This window comes from Triturus cristatus, chromosome 7 (genome assembly GCF_964204655.1).
Source record: "Triturus cristatus chromosome 7, aTriCri1.1, whole genome shotgun sequence".
NCBI lineage: Eukaryota > Metazoa > Chordata > Amphibia > Caudata > Salamandridae > Triturus > Triturus cristatus.
Window position 1 is genome coordinate 1,601,909,372 of NC_140590.1, and position 23,969 is coordinate 1,601,933,340.

General features: G+C 47.8%; 1 protein-coding gene across 1 annotated transcript in view; it reads right to left on the reverse strand.

Annotated features, from left to right (window-relative positions):
- Window positions 1-23,969, reverse strand: part of SYCP2 (synaptonemal complex protein 2) — a 4,998,961-nt gene that overhangs the window by 1,642,857 nt on the left and 3,332,135 nt on the right. Inside the window, exon 32 of the mRNA XM_085615168.1 lies at window positions 21,889-21,941. Within this exon, the coding sequence (XP_085471294.1) occupies window positions 21,889-21,941 (53 nt within the window). The remainder of the gene's footprint in view (window positions 1-21,888; window positions 21,942-23,969) is intronic.

Consider the following 23,969-nt stretch of genomic DNA (forward strand, 5'->3'; position numbering starts at 1 on the left):
ACCACTGGGTCCTAGCCCACTTAACTTTTGCTCTCTGGCCAGAGCAAGTCTTTCTTTGGCAAGGGCAAGTTCTTCCCTTTCAATCCTCAGATTGACTTCCCTCATTCTGGCCTGATGCTCTTTTCTCCGTGGAGAAGTCATTCCCCTGTGAGAAGAGGCATTGGAGCTATTAGAGACATGGGAGTGGATAGATTCCCTTGAAGGGGATCTTCCTCTCCTGCTTCTCTGGTTAAGTCCACTTGAGGGTCTGAATAGGGGGACCCCAGTCGGACTCCCATGTAGGCTTAAGTTAGCCTGGCTAAGTCTCCTAACTTGGACCTGGCTGTCTACCTCATCTTCTGAAGTCCCTTATGACTCATCTGTAGAGGGTAGACCCTCACCTGTACCTAGTGTACTATCCTGGGAGGCTCTCTGAGCACCATACTCTTCTAAGATCTCCACTAGTTGAATGAGGGTAGGGTTTGAACCCTGTTTTAACTTTCTGGAGGTACACAATTGTCTCATCTCCTGAAAAGTTAGGGTATCATATCTAGAGGGTATCTTTTTAGGATCTACCCCTCCTGAGAGAGAATCATTTTGATCTACTCTCAGAGACATGATCTAGTGAGGGTGTGGTGTGTGCACCTACCTACACTAGTTGTATCTACTAAAACCTCTCTAGTAGTTGTAGTCAGGGTGTGCTAGGCCCTTCAACCTACAACAACTAAGTTCAGTAGAACATAAGTATTTATAAGCTATGTTATATGTACCTTACAAATATCCTTGTGATCTTTCAATTTGATATCTCAAGATTGCAATGGTATTAAAACAGCAAGCTCAGATCCCAACCGCTGCTCACCAATGTGAGAAGTTGGCCTGATATATGATGTCACTAGTTCTAGTGTACACTGTAGGAGTGTAGGGTCTGCTTTCTATGTTAACCCCCACTTTTTGCTTTTGCTTCACTGGTTTTCGACTTAGATGTGGCTGTGGGCCTGCCAATCAGACCCACAGCCCAGCTGTTCTCTCTCTAAATTCATACTATGTACTATAGGGGCATAACCCAATTGGTAAGGATCACCTTATTGGCCCCTGTATAGTGTACCTTAGGTACCCAGGGTATAGGTGTACCCTAGGCCTACCAGGGGCTGCAGCATGTATTATGCCACCCCTGGCTGGCCTTCCATTATGACACAACTGGCTGATCACTCAGCTGGGGCAAGGTCGTGTAATCACCCCTTGCTTAGGTGTAGTATCCCTATACCTACCTTATATATAGACACATGTGTACCTATCAGCCACTCCTATGGCAGGCCTTAACAATCCTGGAGGCAGAGTGCTTGGTAACATGTGAGATGGTGCTCTAGCATGAGCTGAGCCTGTCTGCAGCGTTCGGAACCATGTCCTTATAGCTGTTCTATGATATAGCCTACCATATACTCTTAAAGTATCTTATAATCTTAAACGGTTATGGTAACTATGGTTTGGCTTTATCAAAACATGTCGTGTAAGGTGTCTAACACTTTGGAATAATACCCCCATACCATTTCTGGCAACGAGGATATTATTCCTCCCTTCTAGAGGGAGAAGACATGTTGAAACCTACTTACCCGGTTAAAGTTAACCAGAGCCCCAGCATCACAAAATGGATGCTGCTGCCACAGACACAAGTCTGACCTCCTGCTGCTGGGAGTCCTTACAGCGAGGGAGGCTTGGACAATAGGTTTCCTGCCTTGGGAGGTGCGAGCACCACCCCAGACAGGACTTAGTGTATTGGGGCAGGGAGGGATGAAAGAAACTAGACACTGCCTGGGGCACACAAGGTGTCCCATGCATAGTCCAGTTCAAACTGGCGCTGGGGCACTCCAGCCCCAGCTCTGGCACGAAACTGGACAAAGGAAAGGGGGTGTAACCACTCCCCTTCCTGGTCCCACCCATAGGAGGGACCTTGCAGGTAGCCCAGCCCACTAGCCCAGTATATCAGTAGGTAGCTGAGCCCTGCAGAAATTAGATTAACCTGAATCTGCAACTTGAACAGAAACTCTGGACCTTCGACATTCGACCTCAGGAAGAAGACTGAAGAAATCTCCCTTGTGGCCAAGGAGTGACCACCCTGGGCAACCAGGCACCATCCAGCAACCGCTGCTTGCTTTGCGACTGATCCTACGAGGGACGACTGCAGAGACTGACCAGCGCCGAGACTTCCAGACACCTCTGACCCAGATCCACATCTGCAGCGAAGCTGAGACCCGTGGAGGCGACAAGGGATGTGGGACCAGCGACTTGGGAAAAGTGGCTAGTAACTGACTAGCACGACTTCTGAGGCTTCCTCGAGGTTGTGCTTGGGGAATTGAGAAGCCCCCATCCCGAGCACCATCTGCAAAGAAGATCAGCTCCCCACACTTCACGTGTTCTGCGTGGGGCCCTTCTGCACCTGAGTTGCTCGACGTGTTGTCCGGTTGCTGGCCTGTTGGCTAGTGACCTCTGCGACGACGAACCTTTAATTTCATCTTGCTGGTCCGGCTCCTCCAGACTGGCACCCGCTCCTCTGTAAAAGAGAAGCACCCCAGACCTTCCTGGTCTGCACCAGAAGCAAGTCCTCCATTCTGCGTGGGTTCCGCTTGCCAGGGCTTGTTGGGTCCTAACTCGACATCGACGACGCCGACAGCAAGAGCCTTCATGGGACAACTCGCCTCCTGGTCCTGGTCGTCCTCGATGCCTCCTGGTACCCGTGGCTGCTGCGACAAGCTTCACCTCTTCACCTGCATCTGCACGACATCGCCTGGTTCCTTCCTGGTTCCTTCCCGGCTCCTGGCTGGTGACCTAGACTCTGTCCCTTCTGCTTGCAGGTATCCTTCCTTCTTGATTCATCCTTGGGATCCACCGGACACTCTTCACTGACTGCCTGTCAGCAACTTTCCTTCAGGCATCCATAGGAGTCAACAACAAAACCCGACGCAAGTTCACACCTATGCACCCGCAGCCCGTGGGCTAGGTAACTTGAGTACTACGGTGCTCACAAGGGTATTGACTATCCTAGGGTCTCTTTCCAAGTCTCGACTTCCTAGCTATTCCAGAAGTGTCCTAAAACTGTTAAATTCTAATAACTACTATTTCTATCGACTTTTACACATTACTCGTGAGTGTTTCCACTCTGCACTTGAATCCCGTGGGCCTTCCACTTCCTAACCTTTGGTAGTATAGTGTAGCCCCAGCGATTCCCTAGGCCTAGGCCTATCCTGTGTTCGTGACAGTGGTTCTTATACCACTTACTTAGTATATGGGTTGCGTGGCCCCTAGGGCCTAACTGTATTACTTACCTGTGTGACTTAATGTATGCTAAAATAAGACTGTGTTGTACTTACCTCGAATCTCATAAAGAGTGCTGAGGGTTTGACTAGAATAAATGCATTCTATTTTTATATATATCTGTTGTGGTGTCCTTTCATTTGGTATTCAAGGGATTACAAATGGTATAACAGCTGGCTTCACATGCCATACAGAGTTTTGCCTAAGACTGCTCTTGTCCATGCTACCACTAGGATAGCTGGTCTATAAGGTTGACTTTACAATCAATCACCAGAAGGTTTGTGTGGACTGATACAAGGTGTACACTAGAATTAGTGACATCATATATCAGGCCAACTTCTCACATACACCTTGTATCAGTCCAAACAACCCTTATGGTGATTGGTTGTAAAGTCAACCTTATAGACCAGCTATCCTAGTGGTAGCATGGATAAGAGCAGTCTTAGGCTAAACTCTGTATGGCATGTGACGCCAGCTGTTATACCATTTGCAACCCCTTGAATACCAAATGAAAGGACACCACAACAGATATATTATAAAAATAGAATTTATTTATTCTAGTCAAAATACCCTCAGCACTCTTTATGAGATTCGAGGTAAGTACAACACAGTCTTATTTAAGCATACATAAGTCACACAGGTAAGTAATACAGTTAGGACCTAGGGGCCACGCAAACCATATACTAAGTAAGTGGTATAAGGACCACTGTCACGAACACAGGTTAGGCCTAGACCTAGGGAATCGCTGGGGCTACACTATCCTATTAGTTGCTAGGCAGTGGGAGGCCCACAGGATTCAGGTGCAGAGTGGAAACACTCACGCGTAATGCGTTAAAGTCGATAGAAATAGTAGTATTTAGAAATTAAGAGTTTTAGGACACTTCGGAAGGAACTAGGAGTTAGAGACTTGGAAACTAGACACTTGGATAGTCAATACTCTTGTGAGCACCGGAGTACTCAAGTTACCTAGCCCACGGGCTGCGGGTGCATAGGTGTGAACTTGCGTCGGGTTTCGTCGTCGACTCCTATGGATGCCTGAAGAAAGTTGCTGACAGGCAATCAGTGAAGAGTGTCCGGTGGATTCCAAGGATGGAATCAGGAAGGAGGATACCTGCAAGCAGAGGGGACAGAGTCTAGGTCACCAGCCAGGAGCCGGGAAGGAACCAGGAAGGAACCAGGCGATGTCGTGAAGATGCAGGCGAAGAGGTGAAGCTTGCCGCAGCAGCCACGGGTACCAGGAGAGGTCGAGGACAACCAGAACCAGGAGTCGAGCTGTCCCACGAGGGCTCTTGCTGTCGGCGGCGTCTATGTCGAGCTGGGACACAACAAGCCTTGGCAAGCGCAACCCACGCAGAATGAAGGATTCGCTTCTGTTGCAGACCAGGAAGGTCTGAGGTGCTTCTCTTTTGCAGGGAAGCAAGGGCCAGTCTGGAGGAGGCAAACCAGCAGTGGAAAGTTCAAGGTTCATCGTCACAAAGGCTACTAGCCAATGGGCAAGCAACCGGACAGACGCGTCGAGCAGGAAAATGCAGAAGGGACCCACGCAGAACTCGTGGAGTGTGGAGGGCTGATCTTCGGTGCAGATGGTGCTCGGAGCTGGGGCTTCTTAATCCCCAGAGCACAACTTCAAGGATGCCTCAGAAGCTGCGCTGTAAGCAAGTCACCAATTTTCCCAGGTAGCTGGTCCCACGTCTCTCGTCACCTCCACGGATCTCAGCTTTGCTGTGGATGTGGATCAGGGTCAGAGAAGTCTGGAGGTCAAAGTGCTGGTCGGACTCTGCAGTCGGTTCCTCGTAGAACATTGAGCAAAGCAAACAGCAGGTCGCTTGATGGTGCCTGTTTGCACAGGGTGGTCACTCCTTGGCCACAAGGGAGATTCTTCAGTCTTCTTCTGTAGTCGAATGTCGAAGGTCCAGAGTTTCTGTTCAAGTTCAGTTTATCAATCAGGATAATCCAAAGTCCTAGGGACTCAGCTCCCACTCTTATACTAAACTGGGGGGCTGGGTTACCTGCTAGGTCCCTCCTATGGGTGGGACCAGGGAGGGGGGTGGTTACACCCCCTTCCCTTTGTCCAGTTTCGCGCCAGGACTGGGGCTGGAGTGCCCCAGCACCGGTTTGAACTGGACTATGCATGGGACACCTTGTGTGCCCCAGGGAGTGTCTCGTTTCATTCATCCCTCCCTGCCCCAATACACTAAGGCCTGTCTAGGGTGGTGCTCGCACATCCCAAGGCAGGAAACCTATTGTCCAAGCCTCCCTCGCTGGAAGGTCTCCCAGCAGCAGGATGTCAGACTCGTGTCTGTGGCAGCAGCATCCATTTTGTGATGCTGGGGCTCTGGTTAACTTTAACCGGGTAGTAGGTCTTCAACATGTCTTCTCCCTCTAGAAGGGAGGAATACTATCCTCACCGCCAGAAATGGTGTGGGGGTAGTATTCCAAAGTGTTAGACACCTTACACGACATGTTTTGATAAAGCCAAACCATAGTTACCATAACCGCGAGGATTATAAGGCACTTTAAGAGTATATGGTAGGCGATATCATAGAACAGCTATAAGGATATGGTTCCGAAAGCTGCAGACAGGCTCAGCTCGTGCTAGAGCACCATCTCACATGTTACCAAGCACTCTGCCTTCAGGATTGTTAAGGCCTGCCATAGGAGTGACTGATAGGTTACCCATGTGTCTATATATAAGGTAGGACTTAGTGTATTGGGGCAGGGAGGGATGAAAGAAACTAGACACTGCCTGGGGCACACAAGGTGTCCCATGCATAGTCCAGTTCAAACCGGCGCTGGGGCACTCCAGCCCCAGCTCTGGCACGAAACTGGACAAAGTAAAGGGGGTGTAACCACTCCCCTTCCTGGTCCCACCCATAGGAGGGACCTTGCAGGTAGCCCAGCCCACTAGCCCAGTATATCAGTAGGTAGCTGAGCCCTGCAGAAATTAGAATAACCTGAATCTGCAACTTGAACAGAAACTCTGGACCTTCGACATTCGACCTCAGGAAGAAGACTGAAGAAATCTCCCTTGTGGCCAAGGAGTGACCACCCTGGGCAACCAGGCACCATCCAGCAACCGCTGCTTGCTTTGCGACTGATCCTACGAGGGACGACTGCAGAGACTGACCAGCGCCGAGACTTCCAGACACCTCTGACCCAGATCCACATCTGCAGCGAAGCTGAGACCCTTGGAGGCGACGAGGGATGTGGGACCAGCGACTTGGGAAAAGTGGCTAGTAACTGACTAGCACGACTTCTGAGGCTTCCTCGAGGTTGTGCTTGGGGAATTGAGAAGCCCCCATCCCGAGCACCATCTGCAAAGAAGATCAGCTCCCCACACTTCACGTGTTCTGCGTGGGGCCCTTCTGCACCTGAGTTGCTCGACGTGTTGTCCGGTTGCTGGCCTGTTGGCTAGTGACCTCTGCGACGACGAACCTTTAATTTCATCTTGCTGGTCCGGCTCCTCCAGACTGGCACCCGCTCCTCTGTGAAAGAGAAGCACCCCAGACCTTCCTGGTCTGCACCAGAAGCAAGTCCTCCATTCTGCGTGGGTTCCGCTTGCCAGGGCTTGTTTGGTCCTAACTCGACATCGACGCCGCCGACAGCAAGAGCCTTCATGGGACAGCTCGCCTCCTGGTCCTGGTCGTCCTCGACGCCTCCTGGTACCCGTGGCTGCTGCGACAAGCTTCACCTCTTCACCTGCATCTGCACAACATCGCCTGGTTCCTTCCTGGTTCCTTCCCGGCTCCTGGCTGGTGACCTAGACTCTGTCCCTTCTGCTTGCAGGTATCCTTCCTTCTTGATTCATCCTTGGGATCCACCGGACACCCTTCACTGACTGCCTGTCAGCAACTTTCCTTCAGGCATCCATAGGAGTCAACAACAAAACCCGACGCAAGTTCACACCTATGCACCCGCAGCCCGTGGGCTAGGTAACTTGAGTACTACGGTGCTCACAAGGGTATTGACTATCCTAGGGTCTAGTTTCCAAGTCTCGACTTCCTAGCTATTCCAGAAGTGTCCTAAAACTGTTAAATTCTAATAACTACTATTTCTATCGACTTTTACACATTACTCTTGAGTGTTTCCACTCTGCACTTGAATCCCGTGGGCCTTCCACTTCCTAACCTTTGGTAGTATAGTGTAGCCCCAGCGATTCCCTAGGCCTAGGCCTATCCTGTGTTCGTGACAGTGGTTCTTATACCACTTACTTAGTATAGGGGTTGCGTGGCCCCTAGGGCCTAACTGTATTACTTACCTGTGTGACTTAATGTATGCTAAAATAAGACTGTGTTGTACTTACCTCGAATCTCATAAAGAGTGCTGAGGGTTTGACTAGAATAAATACATTCTATTTTTATATATATCTGTTGTGGTGTCCTTTCATTTGGTATTCAAGGGATTACAAATGGTATAACAGCTGGCTTCACATGCCATACAGAGTTTAGCCTAAGACTGCTCTTGTCCATGCTACCACTAGGATAGCTGGTCTATAAGGTTGACTTTACAATCAATCACCAGAAGGTTTGTGTGGACTGATACAAGGTGTACACTAGAATTAGTGACATCATATATCAGGCCAACTTCTCACATACACCTTGTATCAGTCCAAACAACCCTTATGGTGATTGGTTGTAAAGTCAACCTTATAGACCAGCTATCCTAGTGGTAGCATGGATAAGAGCAGTCTTAGGCTAAACTCTGTATGGCATGTGACGAATCACCCCGAGACCTTCAGGATAGGAGCGGACCGGAGCGCCCCACCAGTTTTGAAAATTTTGCGAAGATTCGTCAACCGGCACCAAAGTTTTTCCAAATCGAATGTTGCGGATTTCCTATGGCTAATAGGTCCTAACTATGACTACCTACTGGCGACCGCCAGTAGGATATATATATATATATATATATATATATATATATATATATATATGTATATATATATATATATATATATATATATATATATATATATATATATTACCGCTTCAAGTTTGCCCGTAGCAATGAGATGCACTCTTACCTGTCAGAAGCCTTTGAGAAAGAGGGATTGGCCTTCGAAACGCGTCAGGCGGACTCTGACGGAGGAACTGCTTATGGCAATCGGCGGACGTGGCGCTTTCCATACCAATAAAGGCTTGATGCCTCAAGCTGGTGTTAGAGTGCATCTCATTGCTACGGGCAAACTTGAAGCGGTAATATATATATATATATCACTGAAAAAACCATAGGTTTCAGACATGTTATAGTTAGCGGAAATTTTACTGATAAAAAACCAATGAAATTCCCCCGTTATAGTTAGTGCAGGCAACTATAACTCACGCGACCGCAATCCTCTGCTGATGCTAATACTGTATTTAGACACTTATTTGCCCATGTCTTCTTCCATAAATTTTTAGCTATACATATATTAGAAATATTTTTTTTTCATAAAGACACATATGTCATCAGCAGAAGATTGCGGTCGCGTGAGTTATAGTTGCCTGCACTAACTATAACGGGGGAATTTCATTGGTTTTTTATCAGTAAAATTTCCGCTAACTATAACATGTCTGAAAACCTATGGTTTTTTCAGTGAATTTGCAAGGTTTTTTAAATGCTAATTCCTAACTATAACGTGTGTGAAACCTATGGTTTTTTCAGTGAATTTGTACGGTTTTTTAAATGCTAAGTTACTTTACGCCATTCGTGGCGTGCACGCCCACTTAACGCAGTTCGTTCAGTAGGTAATATATATATATATATATATTCAGCATACGGTTCAAGTCGTTTTCAGCAAAAACCACACTGCACTCCCAGGGGGGTTATTCCATTCGGCTTTTTATTGATGAGTTTTCATATCAACGCGTTTCGATGGCCTCTCGCCACCTTATATATATATTACCTACTGGCGGTCGCCAGTAGGTAGTTATAGTTAGGACCCTGTTTCCATAGGAAAACCGCAACATTCTATTTGGAATAACTTTGGCGCCGGTCGACGAATCCTCGCGAAACTTTCAAAATAGGTGGGGCGCTACGCTCCGCTCCTACCCTGAAAGTTTCGGGGTGATTCGTCAAGCGTGGGCTGAGAAAAAAGGGGGGTCCCAAAACGCGTTTTTCCCATGCATTTTTCCATAGGACCTTTAGACACAGCTACAGCCCGAACGGCTGAACAGAGTTACTTGAAATTTGGCAGAGAGGTAGTCTACAGGTCAAGGAAGTGCCTTTGGTAGGTCTGGTGTAAATCTGTTCAGTAGATCCGGAGAAAATAGCATTTAAATCAATATATATATCTGTGGCAGCTTACGGTGCGCTTACGGTAAGCTTACGGTAAGCTTACCGTACGCGTACGGTGCCGTGCGCGAGCGCGATTCTGATTGGCTGTTAGATCTTAGTAAACATTTGAATCGGTCGAAACCAGGAAGCGGCCGCCGCCATTTTCTCTCTCGCAGTCTGAGGGGGTGTAAAACAAAGGTGGATAACGTGAAAAGGGGGCAGGCTGGACAGTTCCTGACCCCCTAGCCTTTGTCAGGGGGTCTCAGAAGGACCCCCAAGGGCAAAAAATTAATTTACATTTTTTTTGAAAAAATCGCCCAATGCGCGCAGCGTACGCGCACGGCGTAAACGGAGAAATTTCGCGAAATTCGCGTAATTACGCGTACCGTGCGCGCACGGTAAAAATTTTTTCCAAAAAGGAAAGCTTAAAAAAAAATAAAAAAAATTGTGAGGTAAGGTTGGCTCTTAAAAGAGCCGTTGGGTTCATAGAGGGATGGAGGAAAGAAAGAATGGGAATATTATGAGCGTCTACAAACGTGCTGGTCTATCTTATTGTTAATAAGGGGAACACTGGTCTCCCCAAAAACAATAAGACCAGAACACGTTATACACCTCATTACAACCCTCCCAAATCGAGGGTTGACGTCCAGAGGAGCAGAAGAAGGTGATGCTCCCACCTCAGAGGAAGGGCTCAGCTGAGCTGCCGATGATGTACTCGGCTGAGCTTCTGAGGCTGGGCTCTGGTGACTTACTGAAGAGTTTTCTCCAGTATGTCGAGCAAAGGTCCTGGGATGTCTATCCCTAAGGTGTCTCATCATAGAGTGATTTCCAAAGGAATACTTTTTCCTAGGATTTCCTCTTGATAAAACACGGTCACAAAGTGTGCAAGTGACCAGTGGAGCATTGACCTTTTTCTCCCCCTCTGGAAAAGTAAAATACTCCCATACAAAAGAATTCTTCTGTTTCCTCCTTCTCTGGATGATGGTGGTGCTGCTAGCCTCACTCTCAGAAGAGGTCTGCTGTTCTGCCATTGTATCCCAAAGACAATTCAGCTCCTGCTCCTAGAGAATCACAAGCAGTAATGAGGGGAATGGGTGTGGTTTGGGAAGTTTCAGGAACTGAAAGTAGTTTGAACCAATGAAAAGTGTTCTTTCAAGCAGTAATGAGGGGAATGGGTGTGGTGTGGGAAGTTTCTGGAACTGAAAGTAATTTCAACCAATGAAAAGTGTTCTTTGTGGATCACATGACCTACCGTGCGCGCTCCGTAAGCTTACGGTACGCGCTCGTAAACAAGTACGCATGCGCAAACGTGACGCTTACGGAGCGCGTACGTAAGATGCACTCGCGCATGCGCATTACACGCCCCTGCGTAACCGCGACGTTGCTTCCGCGTGTACGCGTACGTCACGCACGTATCACGTAAGCGCGCTGTACTTATGACGTGCGGAGCGCGTAGCGTCAGCTTACGGTACGCGTATCCTATTACGTACGCGCACCGTACTTATGACGTACGGAGCGCGTACCGTCAGCTTACCGTACGCGCACGGAAAAAAATGCATAAAAAAAAAAAAACCTTTCCATAATGCAGGATATAGTACATATATTATTTTATACATAGGTTTACAAAAAATCTCAAAAAATAATTTGCATTTAAAAAACCGTACAAATTCACTGAAAAAACCATGGGTTTCACACACGTTATAGTTAGGAATTAGCATTTAAAAAACCTTGCAAATTCACTGAAAAAACCATAGGTTTCACACATGTTATAGTTAGCTGGACATTTTACTGATAAAAAACCAATGAAATTCCCCCGTTATAGTTAGTGCAGGCAACTATAACTCACGCGACCGCAATCCTCTGCTGATGACATATGTGTCTTTATGAAAAAAAAATATTTGTAATATATGTATAGCTAAAATTTAATGGAAGAAGACATGGGCAAATAATTGTCTAAATACAGTATTAGCATCAGCAGAGGATTGCGGTCGCGTGAGTTATAGTTGCCTGCACTAACTATAACGGGGGAATTTCATTGGTTTTTATCAGTAAAATGTCCACCTAACTATAACGTGTGTGAAACCCATGGTTTTTTCAGTGATATATATATATATATGTATATATAGATATATATAGATATATATATATATATGCTTGAAGGGAAATCCTGCAGCAAAATCGGCCTTGTCCACACTTGCGGAGCTGGTGCAAGCACACTGGTGCAGGGCCCGTTGATTTATTGAGAAGTATTGAACCGGGCTTTATGATAGAACTCCAGTGAAAACCTTGCACTCCACAGCTTGTATCTCATAAAGTTTTATTTATATGTACATATATATACATATGCATATATACATGTATGTATACATATATATACACATATACATATATATGTATATAAGTATATATATATTTATATATACATATATATGATTATTACCTACTGGTAGTTATAGTTAGACTTTAGTTTCCATAGGAAGAGCGTTTTATCATTTGCCAATAACTTTGGCATCGTTTGATGAATCCTCACGAAATTTTTAAAACTAGTTTGCCATTCGCTTTAGCTGCTGTCTTGAAAGTTTTGTGGTGATGCGTCGAGCAGGGGTCGAGAAAAAGAGGGAGGTCCCAAAACACGTTTTCCCTATGTTAATTTCCATAAGAACTTTAGACACTGCTACAGCCCAAACTGCGGAACGGAATAACACCAGATTTGTCAGGAAGGTAGATGTTGGTCAGTGTAGTGCCTTTTTATGATTTGGTGCAAATCCGTTCAGTAGTTGCAAAGTTATTTAAAGAAATTTCCAATTGTATATATAGGCATGCGAAGGATCCACAACCCCTTCCAATCTTGTGCTGAAATCTGATTGGCTGCCAACACTTCAAACCAGGAAGTTTTAGCAGCCATCTTGAGACTCGGCTTGAGCCGAGTCCCAGAAACAAACAACATTAAACAAAATAGGGAGTAGGTTAGAAATACCATGAGCCCGTAGACCTCTTGGGGGGTCCCACCGTGACCCACAGGCCCCCAAAAACATTTGTTTTAATTAGTGGGTTTCGCAGTCTCCCGCACTTCGTTACTAATTGCCCCAAGGGTGGGCCAGGGCCCGGGGCCATTTTAATAATAAAGAAGGAGGCACACGGTATCCCCTGGGGCTTATTAATGCCCCGGGGACAACCACCTCCCTGGGTGCTCTATATAAATGAATGCGGGGGAGGCCAGTACGGCTTACCCCGCTGCCCCAGAGACCAACACCTCCCCGGAGCTTATTTATTTTTATCAGGGGGCCTCTCAGATGCCCCTAGCCCTGGGGACCGCCACCTCACTGTGGCTTTACATGAAAACAATGCAGGAGCATGAAATCCCCCCGCAGCCCTGTGGACAGCAACCTCTCTGTGAGAAGTTGACCTGATATATGATGTCACTAATTCTAGTGTACACCTTGTATCAGTCCAAACAACCCTTATGGTGATTGGTTGTAAAGTCAACCTTATAGTCCAGCTATCCTAGTGGTAGCATGGACAAGAGCAGTCTTAGGCTAAACTCTGAATGGCATGTGAAGCCAGCTGTTATACCATATGTAATCCCTTGAATACCAAATGAAAGGACACCACAACAGATATATATAAAAATAGACTGTATTTATTCTAGTCAAACCCTCAGCACTCTTTATGAGATTCGAGGTAAGTACAACACAGTCTTATTTAAGCATACATTAAGTCACACAGGTAAGTAATACAGTTAGGCCCTAGGGGCCACGCAAACCATATACTAAGTAAGTGGTATAAGAACCACTGTCACGAACACAGGATAGGCCTAGGCCTAGGGAATCGCTGGGGCTACACTATACTACTAAAGGTTAGGAAGTGGGAGGCCCGCGGGATTCAGGTGCAGAGTGAAAACACTCACGCGTAATGCGTAAAAGTCGATAGAAATGCAAATTATTAGAAATTAACAGCTTTAGGACACTTCTGGTATAGCTAGGAAGTCGAGACTCGGAAACTAGACCCTTGGATAGTCAATACCCTTGTGAGCACCGAAGTACTCAAGTTACCTAGCCCACGGGCTGCGGGTGCATAGGTGTGAACTTGCGTCGGGTTTCGTCGTTGACTCCTATGGATGCCTGAAGGAAAGTTGCTGACAGGCAGTCAGTGAAGAGTGTCCGGTGGATCCCAAGGATGGAATCAAGAAGGAAGGATACCTGCAAGCAGAAGGGACAGAGTCTAGGTCACCAGCCAGGAGCCGGGAAGGAATCAGGAAGGAACCAGGCGATGTCGTGAAGATGCAGGTGAAGAGGTGAAGCTTGTAGCAGCAGCCATGGGTACCAGGAGGCGTCGAGGACGACCAGGACCAGGAGGTGAGCTGTCCCACGAAGGCTCTTGCTGTCGGCGGCGTCGAAGTCGAGTCAGGACCCAACAAGCCTTGGCAAGCGGAACCCACGCAGGATGGAGGACTTGCTTCTGGTGCAGACCAGGAAGGTCTGGGGTGCTTCTCTTTCACAGAGGAGCGGGTGCCAGTCTGGAGGAGCCGGACCAGCAAGATGAAGACAAAAGTTCGTCGTCGCAGAGGTCACTAGCCAACGGGCCAGCAACCGGACAACACGTCGAGCAACTCAGGTGCAGAAGGGCTACACGCAGAACACGTGAAGTGTGGGGAGCTGGTCTTCTTTGCAGATGGTGCTCGGGATGGGGGCTTCTCAATTCCCCAAGCACAGCCTCGAGGGAGCCTCGGAAGTCGCGCTAGTCAGGTACTTGCCACTTTTCCCAAGTCGCCGGTCCCACGTCCCTCGTCGCCTCCACGGGTCTCAGCTTCGCTGTAGATGTGGATCTGGGTCAGAGGTGTCTGGAAGTCTTGGCGCTGGTCAGTCTCGGCAGTCGTCCCTCGTAGGATCAGTCGCAAAGCAAGCAGCAGTCGCTGGATGGTGCCTGGTTGCCCAGGGTGGTCACTCCTTGGCCACAAGGGAGATTTCTTCAATCTTCTTCCTGAGGTCGAATGTCGAAGGTCCAGAGTTTCTGTACAAGTTGCAGATTCTAGTTAATCTAATTTAGCAGGGCTCAGCTACCTACTGATATACTGGGCTAGTGGGCTGGGCTACCTGCAAGGTCCCTCCTATGGGTGGGACCAGGAAGGGGAGTGGTTACACCCCCTTTCCTCTGTCCAGTTTCGCGCCAGAGCTGGGGCTGGAGTGCCCCAGCGCCGGTTTGAACTGGACTATGCATGGGACACCATGTGTGCCCCAGGCAGTGTCTAGTTTCTTTAAACCCTCCCTGCCCCAATACACTAAATCCTGTCTGGGGTGGTGCTCGCACCTCCCAAGGCAGGAAACCTATTGTCCAAGCCACCCTCGCTGGAAGGACTCCCAGCAGCAGGAGGTCAGACTTGTGTCTGTGGCAGCAGCATCCATTTTGTGATGCTGGGGCTCTGGTTAACTTTAACCGGTTAAGTAGGTTTCAACATGTCTTCTCCCTCTAGAAGGGAGGAATACTATCCTCATTGCCAGAAATGGTATGGGGGTATTATTCCAAAGTGTTAGACACCTTACACAACATGTTTTGATAAAGCCAAACCATAGTTACCATAACCGTTTAAGATTATAAGGTACTTTAAGAGTATATGGTAGGCTATATCAAAGAACAGCTATAAGGACATGGTTCCGAAAGCTGCAGACAGGCTCAGCTCATGCTAGAGCACCATCTCACATGTTCCCAAGCACTCTGCCTCTAGGATTGTTAAGGCCTGCCATAGGAGTGGCTGATAGGTACACATGTGTCTATATATAAGGTAGGTATAGGAATACTACACCTAAGCAAGGAGTGATTACACGACCTTGCCCCAGCTGAGTGATCAGCCAGTTGTGTCATAATGGAAGTCCAGGCCAGGGGTGGCATAATACATGCTGCAGCCCCTGGTAGGCCTAGGGTTCACCTATGCCCTGGGTACCTAAGGTACACTGTACAGGGGCCAATAAGGTGACCCTAACCAATTGGGTTATGCACCTAAAGTACATAGTATAAATTTAGAGAGAGAACAGCTGGGCTGTGGGTCTGATTGGCAGGCCCACAGCCACATCTAAGTCGAAAACCAGTGAAGCAAAAGCAAAAAGTGGGGGTGAACATAGAAAGCAGACCCTACTGTCCTACACTCTCTGCGACTTTTCCTCACAGAATGCAGGGGGGCCGCAACCCACTCGCAGCCCTGTGGACCATAACCTCCCTGGGGCAAAATTCAAGAAAGGAGGGGGGCAGCACAGCCCACCTCCTAGAGCCATAGATGGCCCAGGGGACCGCCACTCAACCAATGCTGGCTCCTGCGATGTCCTGGGGTGCCCACCCCTGGGACATAGCTAATTGATATTGCTTGGTGGGAGCGGCGGCAAACGCTCTGCTTCTAGCAAGTGAGAGCATTAACAATGCTCTTCCTTGCTGTAAGCGAAGCAGAATTGCTTTCAATGAGAGGGAGCTGCTTCTTCAGCAGCTCCCTCTCTGTGAAAGCAATACCTGCTCCCGCAGGAGTCTGTGAGCCGGCACGGACTAGAGGGCCTTGACGCTCCCCCGCGGTCCACAACAGTTGTAAGTGGAAGCCCTGGATATTACTAGGGCACCCACAATAGAGGCCAGGCCCCAGCGGACAGGGTCCCCAGGGCCAAAATCAGACCGGGAGGGGGGCTGCTTGGGCCCCCTCCCTTTAAGAAAAAAACCCTAAATAAAATAACAAGTTACTTACCTTTGATAACAATATATCTGTAACAGACAAATATTAGTTATACATTCCTTACCTTAGAATTACCCCTGCGCGTGGGTAGGTGACATCGGTCGACTCCGCTTTCGTCGCCAGCATTGTGATTGCCAGGATGACGTCGCGGTATCTACTTAGACGCCGCTCCTGCGCGCTGACATCAGTTCTTTTACATGACATTCCACGCCAGAAGCGCAGAGCCATGCAAAACACTGACCACTGGTGCACAAAACTAGGGCCTTGAAAGGGAGTCCCTTATTCTAGAAGTCAGTTCGCAGAACGGGGAGGATGGGTGGAGCGGTAAGGAATCTATAACTAATATGTCTCTTACAGGTACATTGTTTCGAAGGTAAGTAACTTGTTCATCTGAAAGAGACTATTAGTTATAGATTCCTTACCTTAGAATAGATACAACAGAAATACCAACCCTGGAGGTGGGTCTGCGAACCAAGTTCACACCAGAAAGTCCTAGAAAACTGAATGGCCAAAGAAGCTGTCTCTCCGGACTTGACTATCCAGACAGTAATGTTTAGTGAATGTGTGCAGAGATGTCATCATGGCTGCCTGGCTGAGGTCACTGAGGGAGACTCCATGTCCCAAAGCAGTAGGGGCTGCTGTCGCCCTTATGGAATGAGCGCGCAGTCCTACCAGAGGCTCCTTTTTCACCAAGGAATAACAGAACTTTAATGCAAAGGATGACCCATTGAGAGATGGTCTGTTTTTGCACTGCCCGACCTTTCGTGGCACTCAGATAGCCAACATAGAGTTGATTGTCCACCTGGAATTGTTTTGTACGATCCAGATAAAATGATAGCGCACGTTTTGGTTCCAGACAGTGGAGTCTCTCCTCCTTGGAAGGATGCGAGGGCAGGAAGAAGGTGAACAAAGTGATGGTCTGTTCTATGTGGAAAGAGTTAACCACTTTGGGAAGAGAATAAGGTCTAGTTCGAAGGACAACCTTGACAAGATGGACAGCAAGGAAAGGAGCATTAGAAGAGAGAGCCTAAAACTCACTCATCCTGCGAGCAGAGGTGATGGCAACCAGAAAAGCCGTCTTTAAAGTCAAGAGTCTGAGAGGACAATTATGTAGTGGACTGAAAGGAGCACACATAAGGTAAGTCAAGGCAAGATTCAAGTCCGCTGGGGCATTATTAAAGGAATAGGAGGAAAACGGTGAGTAAATCCCTTAAGAAACCTATTTACAATAGGGGACGTGAAAAGAGAGGACTGATCAGGAAGGCGAAGAAAAGTCGAAATGGCTGAAATATAGCCTTTAAGAGTGCCCAGAGCAGAGCCCTGCTGGGCCAAGGAAAGAATGAAGAGGAGAACCTCTGAAAGAGGGGCAGAAAGGGGATCCACAGCCTTTGCTGCACTGTGCACCATGCCACAAATTTGTTCCATCTACAGGCGCTTACCATTTAGGTGGAGGGACACCTGGCTGTCAAGATAATGTTACAGACTTCTGGAGGACGGTCGAAAGCTGTCAACTGTCGCCGCTCAATCTCCACGCAAGTAGGTGCAGGCTGGACAGGTTCGGGTGGGAACCGTCCCCTGCTGTTGCGACAGAAGATCCTCCCGAAGGGGCAGTCTGATCGGAGGATTGATGGCCATGTTCAAGAGCTCGGGATCCTAGACTCTTCATGCCCAATCAGGAGCCACAAGAATGACTTCGGCCCGGTTGCGCTTGATCTTCTTCAGCACTCTGGACAGAAGTGGTATAGGCGGAAAGGCGTGTAGAAGATCGCACTCCACTCACAACGCAAAGCGTCGCCGAGCGAGTGCCACCTTGGAAATTCCAACGCAGAGAACTGCTGACATTGCACGTTCTCTCCGTTGGCAAACAGATCTAACCAAGGCTCTCCCCACTGCTGAAAGAGACCTTGCACCACCTCCGAGTGAAGACACCATTCGTGATCCATCATGCACCAGCGACTGAGTTCGTCCGCCTTGGTGTTCAGAGAACCTGCCAGGTGTTGAACCACCAGGGACATGCACTGATGTTCCAGCCACGTTCAAAAGCGAAGAGCCTCCTGACATAGGGTCCACGACCCCTCCCCCCTGTTTGTTGCAGTACCACATGGCAGTGGTGTTGTTCGTGAACACCTGCACCCCCCTTCCTCTGACAGAAGGAAAGAATGCCTTCAGTGCAAGCCGAATCGTCCGGAGCTCCAGAAGGTTGATGTGGAGCCCGGACTCCGCCAGAGACAAGAGGCCTCTGATCTTCGCCTCCCCCATTTGGCCATCCCATCCCACGAGTGACGCACCTGTCACCACTGTGAACTCTGGTTGGGAAAGGGAGAGGGATCTCCTGTTGACCCAATCCTGGTTTGTTAGCCAGCACTGCAATTGGTGTGCAGTGCCCTCTGAGATCTGGACGACATCGGAAAAATTCCCCTGATGCTGCACCCACTGGAACTTCAGGTCCCACTGCAGAGCCCGCATATGCCACCTAGCATGATCTACCAGCAAGATGCAGGAGGCCATGAGGCCCAGCAGCCTCCGGGTAATTCTCACCGAAATCCGGGATAGAGGCTGAAACATCAGTATCATAGCCCGAATATCCCAGACTTGCTGCTCGGGAGGATAAGTCCGAAACTGCGCTGTATCCAGAACTTCGGCACGTTGATAGCGAACGCCAGAGAGTGCATGCTGGATACTGATGGTATTAGTTCTGGCAAACAGCTAAAATGATCCACAGCCACCCTAAAACTAATTTCTGTCAGCAACCACTAAACCATGCCCAGTTTTAACTCATGCACGCTCGACAGCAGCAAGTGGTCTGAGGAATGGACCTTTTCCTCTGGTTGGAAGCAGTGAAGGAAGCCAAATTGAGTACATGGGCTGGGAGTTTGTCATTACGAACTCCACAGCTCCATGATGGCTTTACTGAATGCTAAGAAGTTTGGTATCAAACTTCTCAGCACAATAAACCCACAATAATGGCAATGCTGGATTTATTGTAACAAGCACTCAGGGGACATCTCAGTGATACCTCCTGAAAAACAACCAACTCCCAAGTGTACAGATTACTAGTCTGCACCTGCCTGCCACACATAGACATGTTTCTGACCCCCTGAGGTGGGAGCCCTTGTGCTCTTGTTAGTCAGGAACAAAGCCTGCTTGGGGTGGAGGTGCTTCTCACCTACCATTAAGCAGGAACCGCATTCAGGGTGGTGAGCCTCAAAGGCTTCCTGCCCTTTGTTATGCTAGTCAGGGCCTCTCCAGCCAGTGGAGATGCCCACCCACCTGACCATGCCCCACTTTTGCCGGCAAGGTTGGTGGGAAAATTAGTAGTCAGGAAAGGTGCGTCACCTCTCAGTCAGGACCACCCCTAGCTGAAGTGACCCCCTCCTTTGAAAATTCTTCATGTTGGATGAAAGGATTTTAGACAATCAGGTTAGGGTATGCCCCCATCCAAAGGAGGTGGACTTACAAAGAGTGTAAGCCACCTTAAAGGTAAGAAGTCCATTGGCTACTATCTGCAAGGACATGTAACACCCCTAAATTCAGTATTTAGGGGAGCCCCTGAACCTTGATCCTCAGATCTGCGATGACCTAAGAAGAAAGAAGACATCACTGTAGCCGACCATGCAGAGAAGCCTGAAGACGACGACTGCCTTGGCCCTAGCCCTACCGTTCTGTCTCCAGCTTTGAAGAGCATGCAACAGAAAGGCGACCTGTCTTGCAGCCAGCTACCTCTGAAAACCCTGGGAGGACTGCTGCCTTTTAAAAACACTCCAATCTCCTGTGGACAGCAGACTTGTCCCGAAGAAATCAACTCTTAGAACTCCTGTGCCATCTTGACCTGCAAGTCTTGCCCACTCTCCACCTGAGTCTGAGTGGCTCACCTGTCCACTGAAGTCTCGCCAGCGACCCTGACCTCAAATCCAGCATTGGCTGACCTCTCCAGACCTACACGACGGTGCATGCAGAGTGAATCTGAAGGTCCCACCAACTGGGACCGGCCCGGTAAGAAGAAATCCGACGTCTAAAGGCAACCATGCATCCGTAGCTTTGGGGAGCTTGACCAGTGGTACCCCTGTGACTCCCAACATCCCAACTTGCCTGTGCTTTGCTGGTTTCTGCTTGCATTCTCTGGTTCAACACCTGGAGCCTGTGTCCAAAAAGAAGAACACCCATAGTATTGCATTGGATGCCTAATGCTGTGCGTGCACCCTCAACCCGGCCGCCCCTGTCCTGCTGGTGGCGTAGATTTGGTGTTGCCTTGTGGCCCGCCCCTGTGCTTGCCTAAAACCCCGGGGCCTGTACCCTGAAACAGCTGGTACTTACCCGCAACCAGCTCCTCTTGTGGGTGCCTCCAGTCTCCTTTGACTAACATTTGGCCCAGTGACCTCTGCACCCTGCCGCTCCAGTGCTGCTGGTGGTGCAGTTCCTAGCTTGATCTGACCTTTACCCAGTGCTGAACTCAACCCCGACAACTGGATGTGTAAGTTGAGTCCTTACCTGTAAATGTGCATAACAGTTTTCCTCCCATAGGATTGCATAGTATTTCTTGGTATTGCACTGTGTCCAGCATTAACATTGCTAAGTTACTGCTACTGTTGATTTAACACCACACAGTATTTTCAGTATCACTGTAAAGTATTTTGATTGCTTTTGCAAACACACATTTCTGTACCTGAACAGTATTGCTATTCTAAAACTGGTACTTACATGCAACTGAGTTTCTCAAGGTTCTAAAATAAAAGTAGCAAAGTAATATTTTTATACAAAACAATTGGTCTTGGATTCAGTCTTTGAGTGTGCGTAATCATTTCTTGCCTGAGTGTGTACAACAAATGCTTAACACAACCTTCTGATAAGCCTCACTGTTCAACCACACTACCACAAAAGAGAGTAAGGCATTATGTACTTTAACCTCTGTAAAGCCTCTGGAGATCCACTGGACTCTGTGCACACTTTCCCTTACTTTGGTATAGTATTTACAGACCCAGCTTCCTAGATATACACGCAAACACACCCACACACCCACACACATACACACGCACGCACACACCCACACACACATACAAACACACACACATGTTTATGAGCGTATTGGAGACGCAGTTGAAGGCATCAGCCGAAACGCAGCGGTATTTATATTAATCTTTACTTTTTGTGTCAGGAAGACAAATTGGTTAACACTTAATAAAATAGAATTTCAAGATACCTGACTGCCGAGGAATCTGTGTGCCGCTGTGTGGTGGTTCGGGAGGAGAACGTTGTGGGAAGACATATATATACATATATTTTTTTTTTAAGGCTGTATACTCATATGCGTGGTAAAGGCGTATGCGTGGTAATGGACATGTTATAATTGCATGCTTGGGTCCTTCATACATCCCTCCAGTAGAGGTCTCCCAGCTCAACTGCAGGTATCTAAAGATATTAGGAAAGAACACCATACCCGCACTTTTTTATGGCATGCTTCATCATTGGTGTCCTCTTCTTATTCAGGTAGATAAATACGAGCTGGATGGACTCACCCAGTTGTGGAAGTTCAAAATTCTTGAATAAAGCTTGTGTGCATCTAAAGCTTTCTATGATAAGCATGCCAACTTTTGCATTTAGTAAGATAATTAATTACATGCCAATTAGCATTATCTACTTACTTTTGTTTCTCCTCTGGTTATAGCTTTCTTTAGACATTTGTCTGGTGATGTATCTGCGGGTGAGAAAGAAAACATCTACTGTAAATATAAAACTGCTAAAGAGCATGTATGCTTTTCAAACAAGTGACATACGGTAGGTAACAAATTTTCTGTTAGGAACTCTAAGTAACTGAAACTCCTCACCAAGTACTGGACTAGAAGCTTTTTTAACAATTCCCTCATGATTTTGTAAGTTTCGTTGTGCGGCTCAGTATCGGAACTATCCCACCGTGGATGTGACTTTCTGGCCACTATGTCTGAGGGGAGAGGATGTGGCCTAACAGCTAGAATGGTCAACCTCGAAGCTGGGGAACCGGGTTCAAGTCTGTGATTCTGGGCAAATCAGTTAATCTTCCCCTGCCTAACAAAACGAATGTGCCCGTCTTTAATACAACTAGTGCTCATGTAAAGTGCTCTGATACCTTCAGGTTGAGTTTGCACTATATAAAACTCAAAAAAGAAAACCTCTACACACTGAAATCAGTTTCATTGTGAGCTCTGTCAGTGCTGTATGATGAAAAGTCCATAAATTAAAGGGACAGTGTGCAGGAGTTTCATTGGGATCTTAATGAATGAGTTACTTAACTTTGGTAATGCCTTATCTGGTAGAGACAATATCTAGTCACACATTCCTTACATTAGAATTTTCCCAGGTGTCAGATTGGATCTTGAATATTTTTCGGGAGCAGTACCCCTGCGCGCTGCATATAGGCATCACCTCGGCGAGCTTATGTCAATTACTTTTCACAAATTTCCACGTCAGAAGTGCGGAGCCATGAAGTGCACTGGCACTGGTGTGTCCAAACTAGGAGCTGAAAGGGATTAGCCTCAACCATAGAAATCTGTGCACAGAGTGTGGAGGATCGGTAGACCAATAAGGAATCTGTGGCTAGATATTGTCTCTATCAGATAAGGCTTTATTGAAGGTAAGTAACTTGTTCATTTGCCAGGGACATCCAGCCACAGATTCCTTACCCTATAGATGCCCAAGCAATACCATCCGCAAAGGTGGGTCTGCAGACAAATTTAGACTAAGAAGTCCTGCAGGACTAAAAGTTCGAAATGCCCGCCCCTACAAATCTGACTGTCTAGGCACTAATTCTTGGTAAACGTGTGCAGGGACACCCAAGCTGCTGCCTGACAGAGCTGCAGAACTAGAACTCCACAGGCTAACGCAATGGTCGCAGCCATACCTCTGGTGGAATGAGCTTTTCAGCCTTCAGGTGGCTGCTTCTTTGCCAGTGCGTATCAGATCTTGATGCAGAGAACACACCAGTCGAGAAATGAACCGTGTCTACACTGCCCGACCTTTCTTAGTACCAACATACCCCACGAAGAGTTGGTTGTCCATCCAGAACTCTCATGTGTGCGCAAAGTATAACGACAAAGCTCTTTTTGGGTCTGGAGGGTGGAGTCACTCCTTTTCTTTAGAGGGGTGTGGAGGAGTGTAGAAAGTAGGCAAGGTGTTACCACTTGCAGCAGAAAAGAGGCCCCATTGCAAAGCACCAGTTTGTTAGGAAAAACTGATAGGAAGAGAGGCTTGGAAGATGAAGTCTGCACTCATTCACCCTCCTGGCCGATGTAATCATCACAAGAAAGGAAATTTTAATGGTGTAGGAAAGTGCCCTTTTTGACATGGTTACCGTCCACTTTTCGCCTGGTATTTGATGCAACGTTGACTGAAAGTGTGCTAGGTTCCTGCTAACCAAATCCAAACACCAGTGTTCTTTCCCTAAACAGTAGCATTGCTCCACAATTGGCACCACTTTAGGCTCCATGTAAGTACCTAGTACCTCTAGTACCTAGGTCACTGGGACTTAAGAGGGTCTCTAAGGGCTGCAGGAGGAATTATGCCACCCTATGGGACCCCTCACCAAGCTTATGCAACCTGCCATTGCAGCCTGCGTGTCTTGGTGCAGAGAAAGGTGAAGAGTCATCATGGTACACATCCCTGTGTATTATTAGGTATCCAGGGGTAAGGGAGGAACAGCAGGGCTAGTTCACTTCCCCTGAAATATATGTATTATCAATGGGAACTAGCC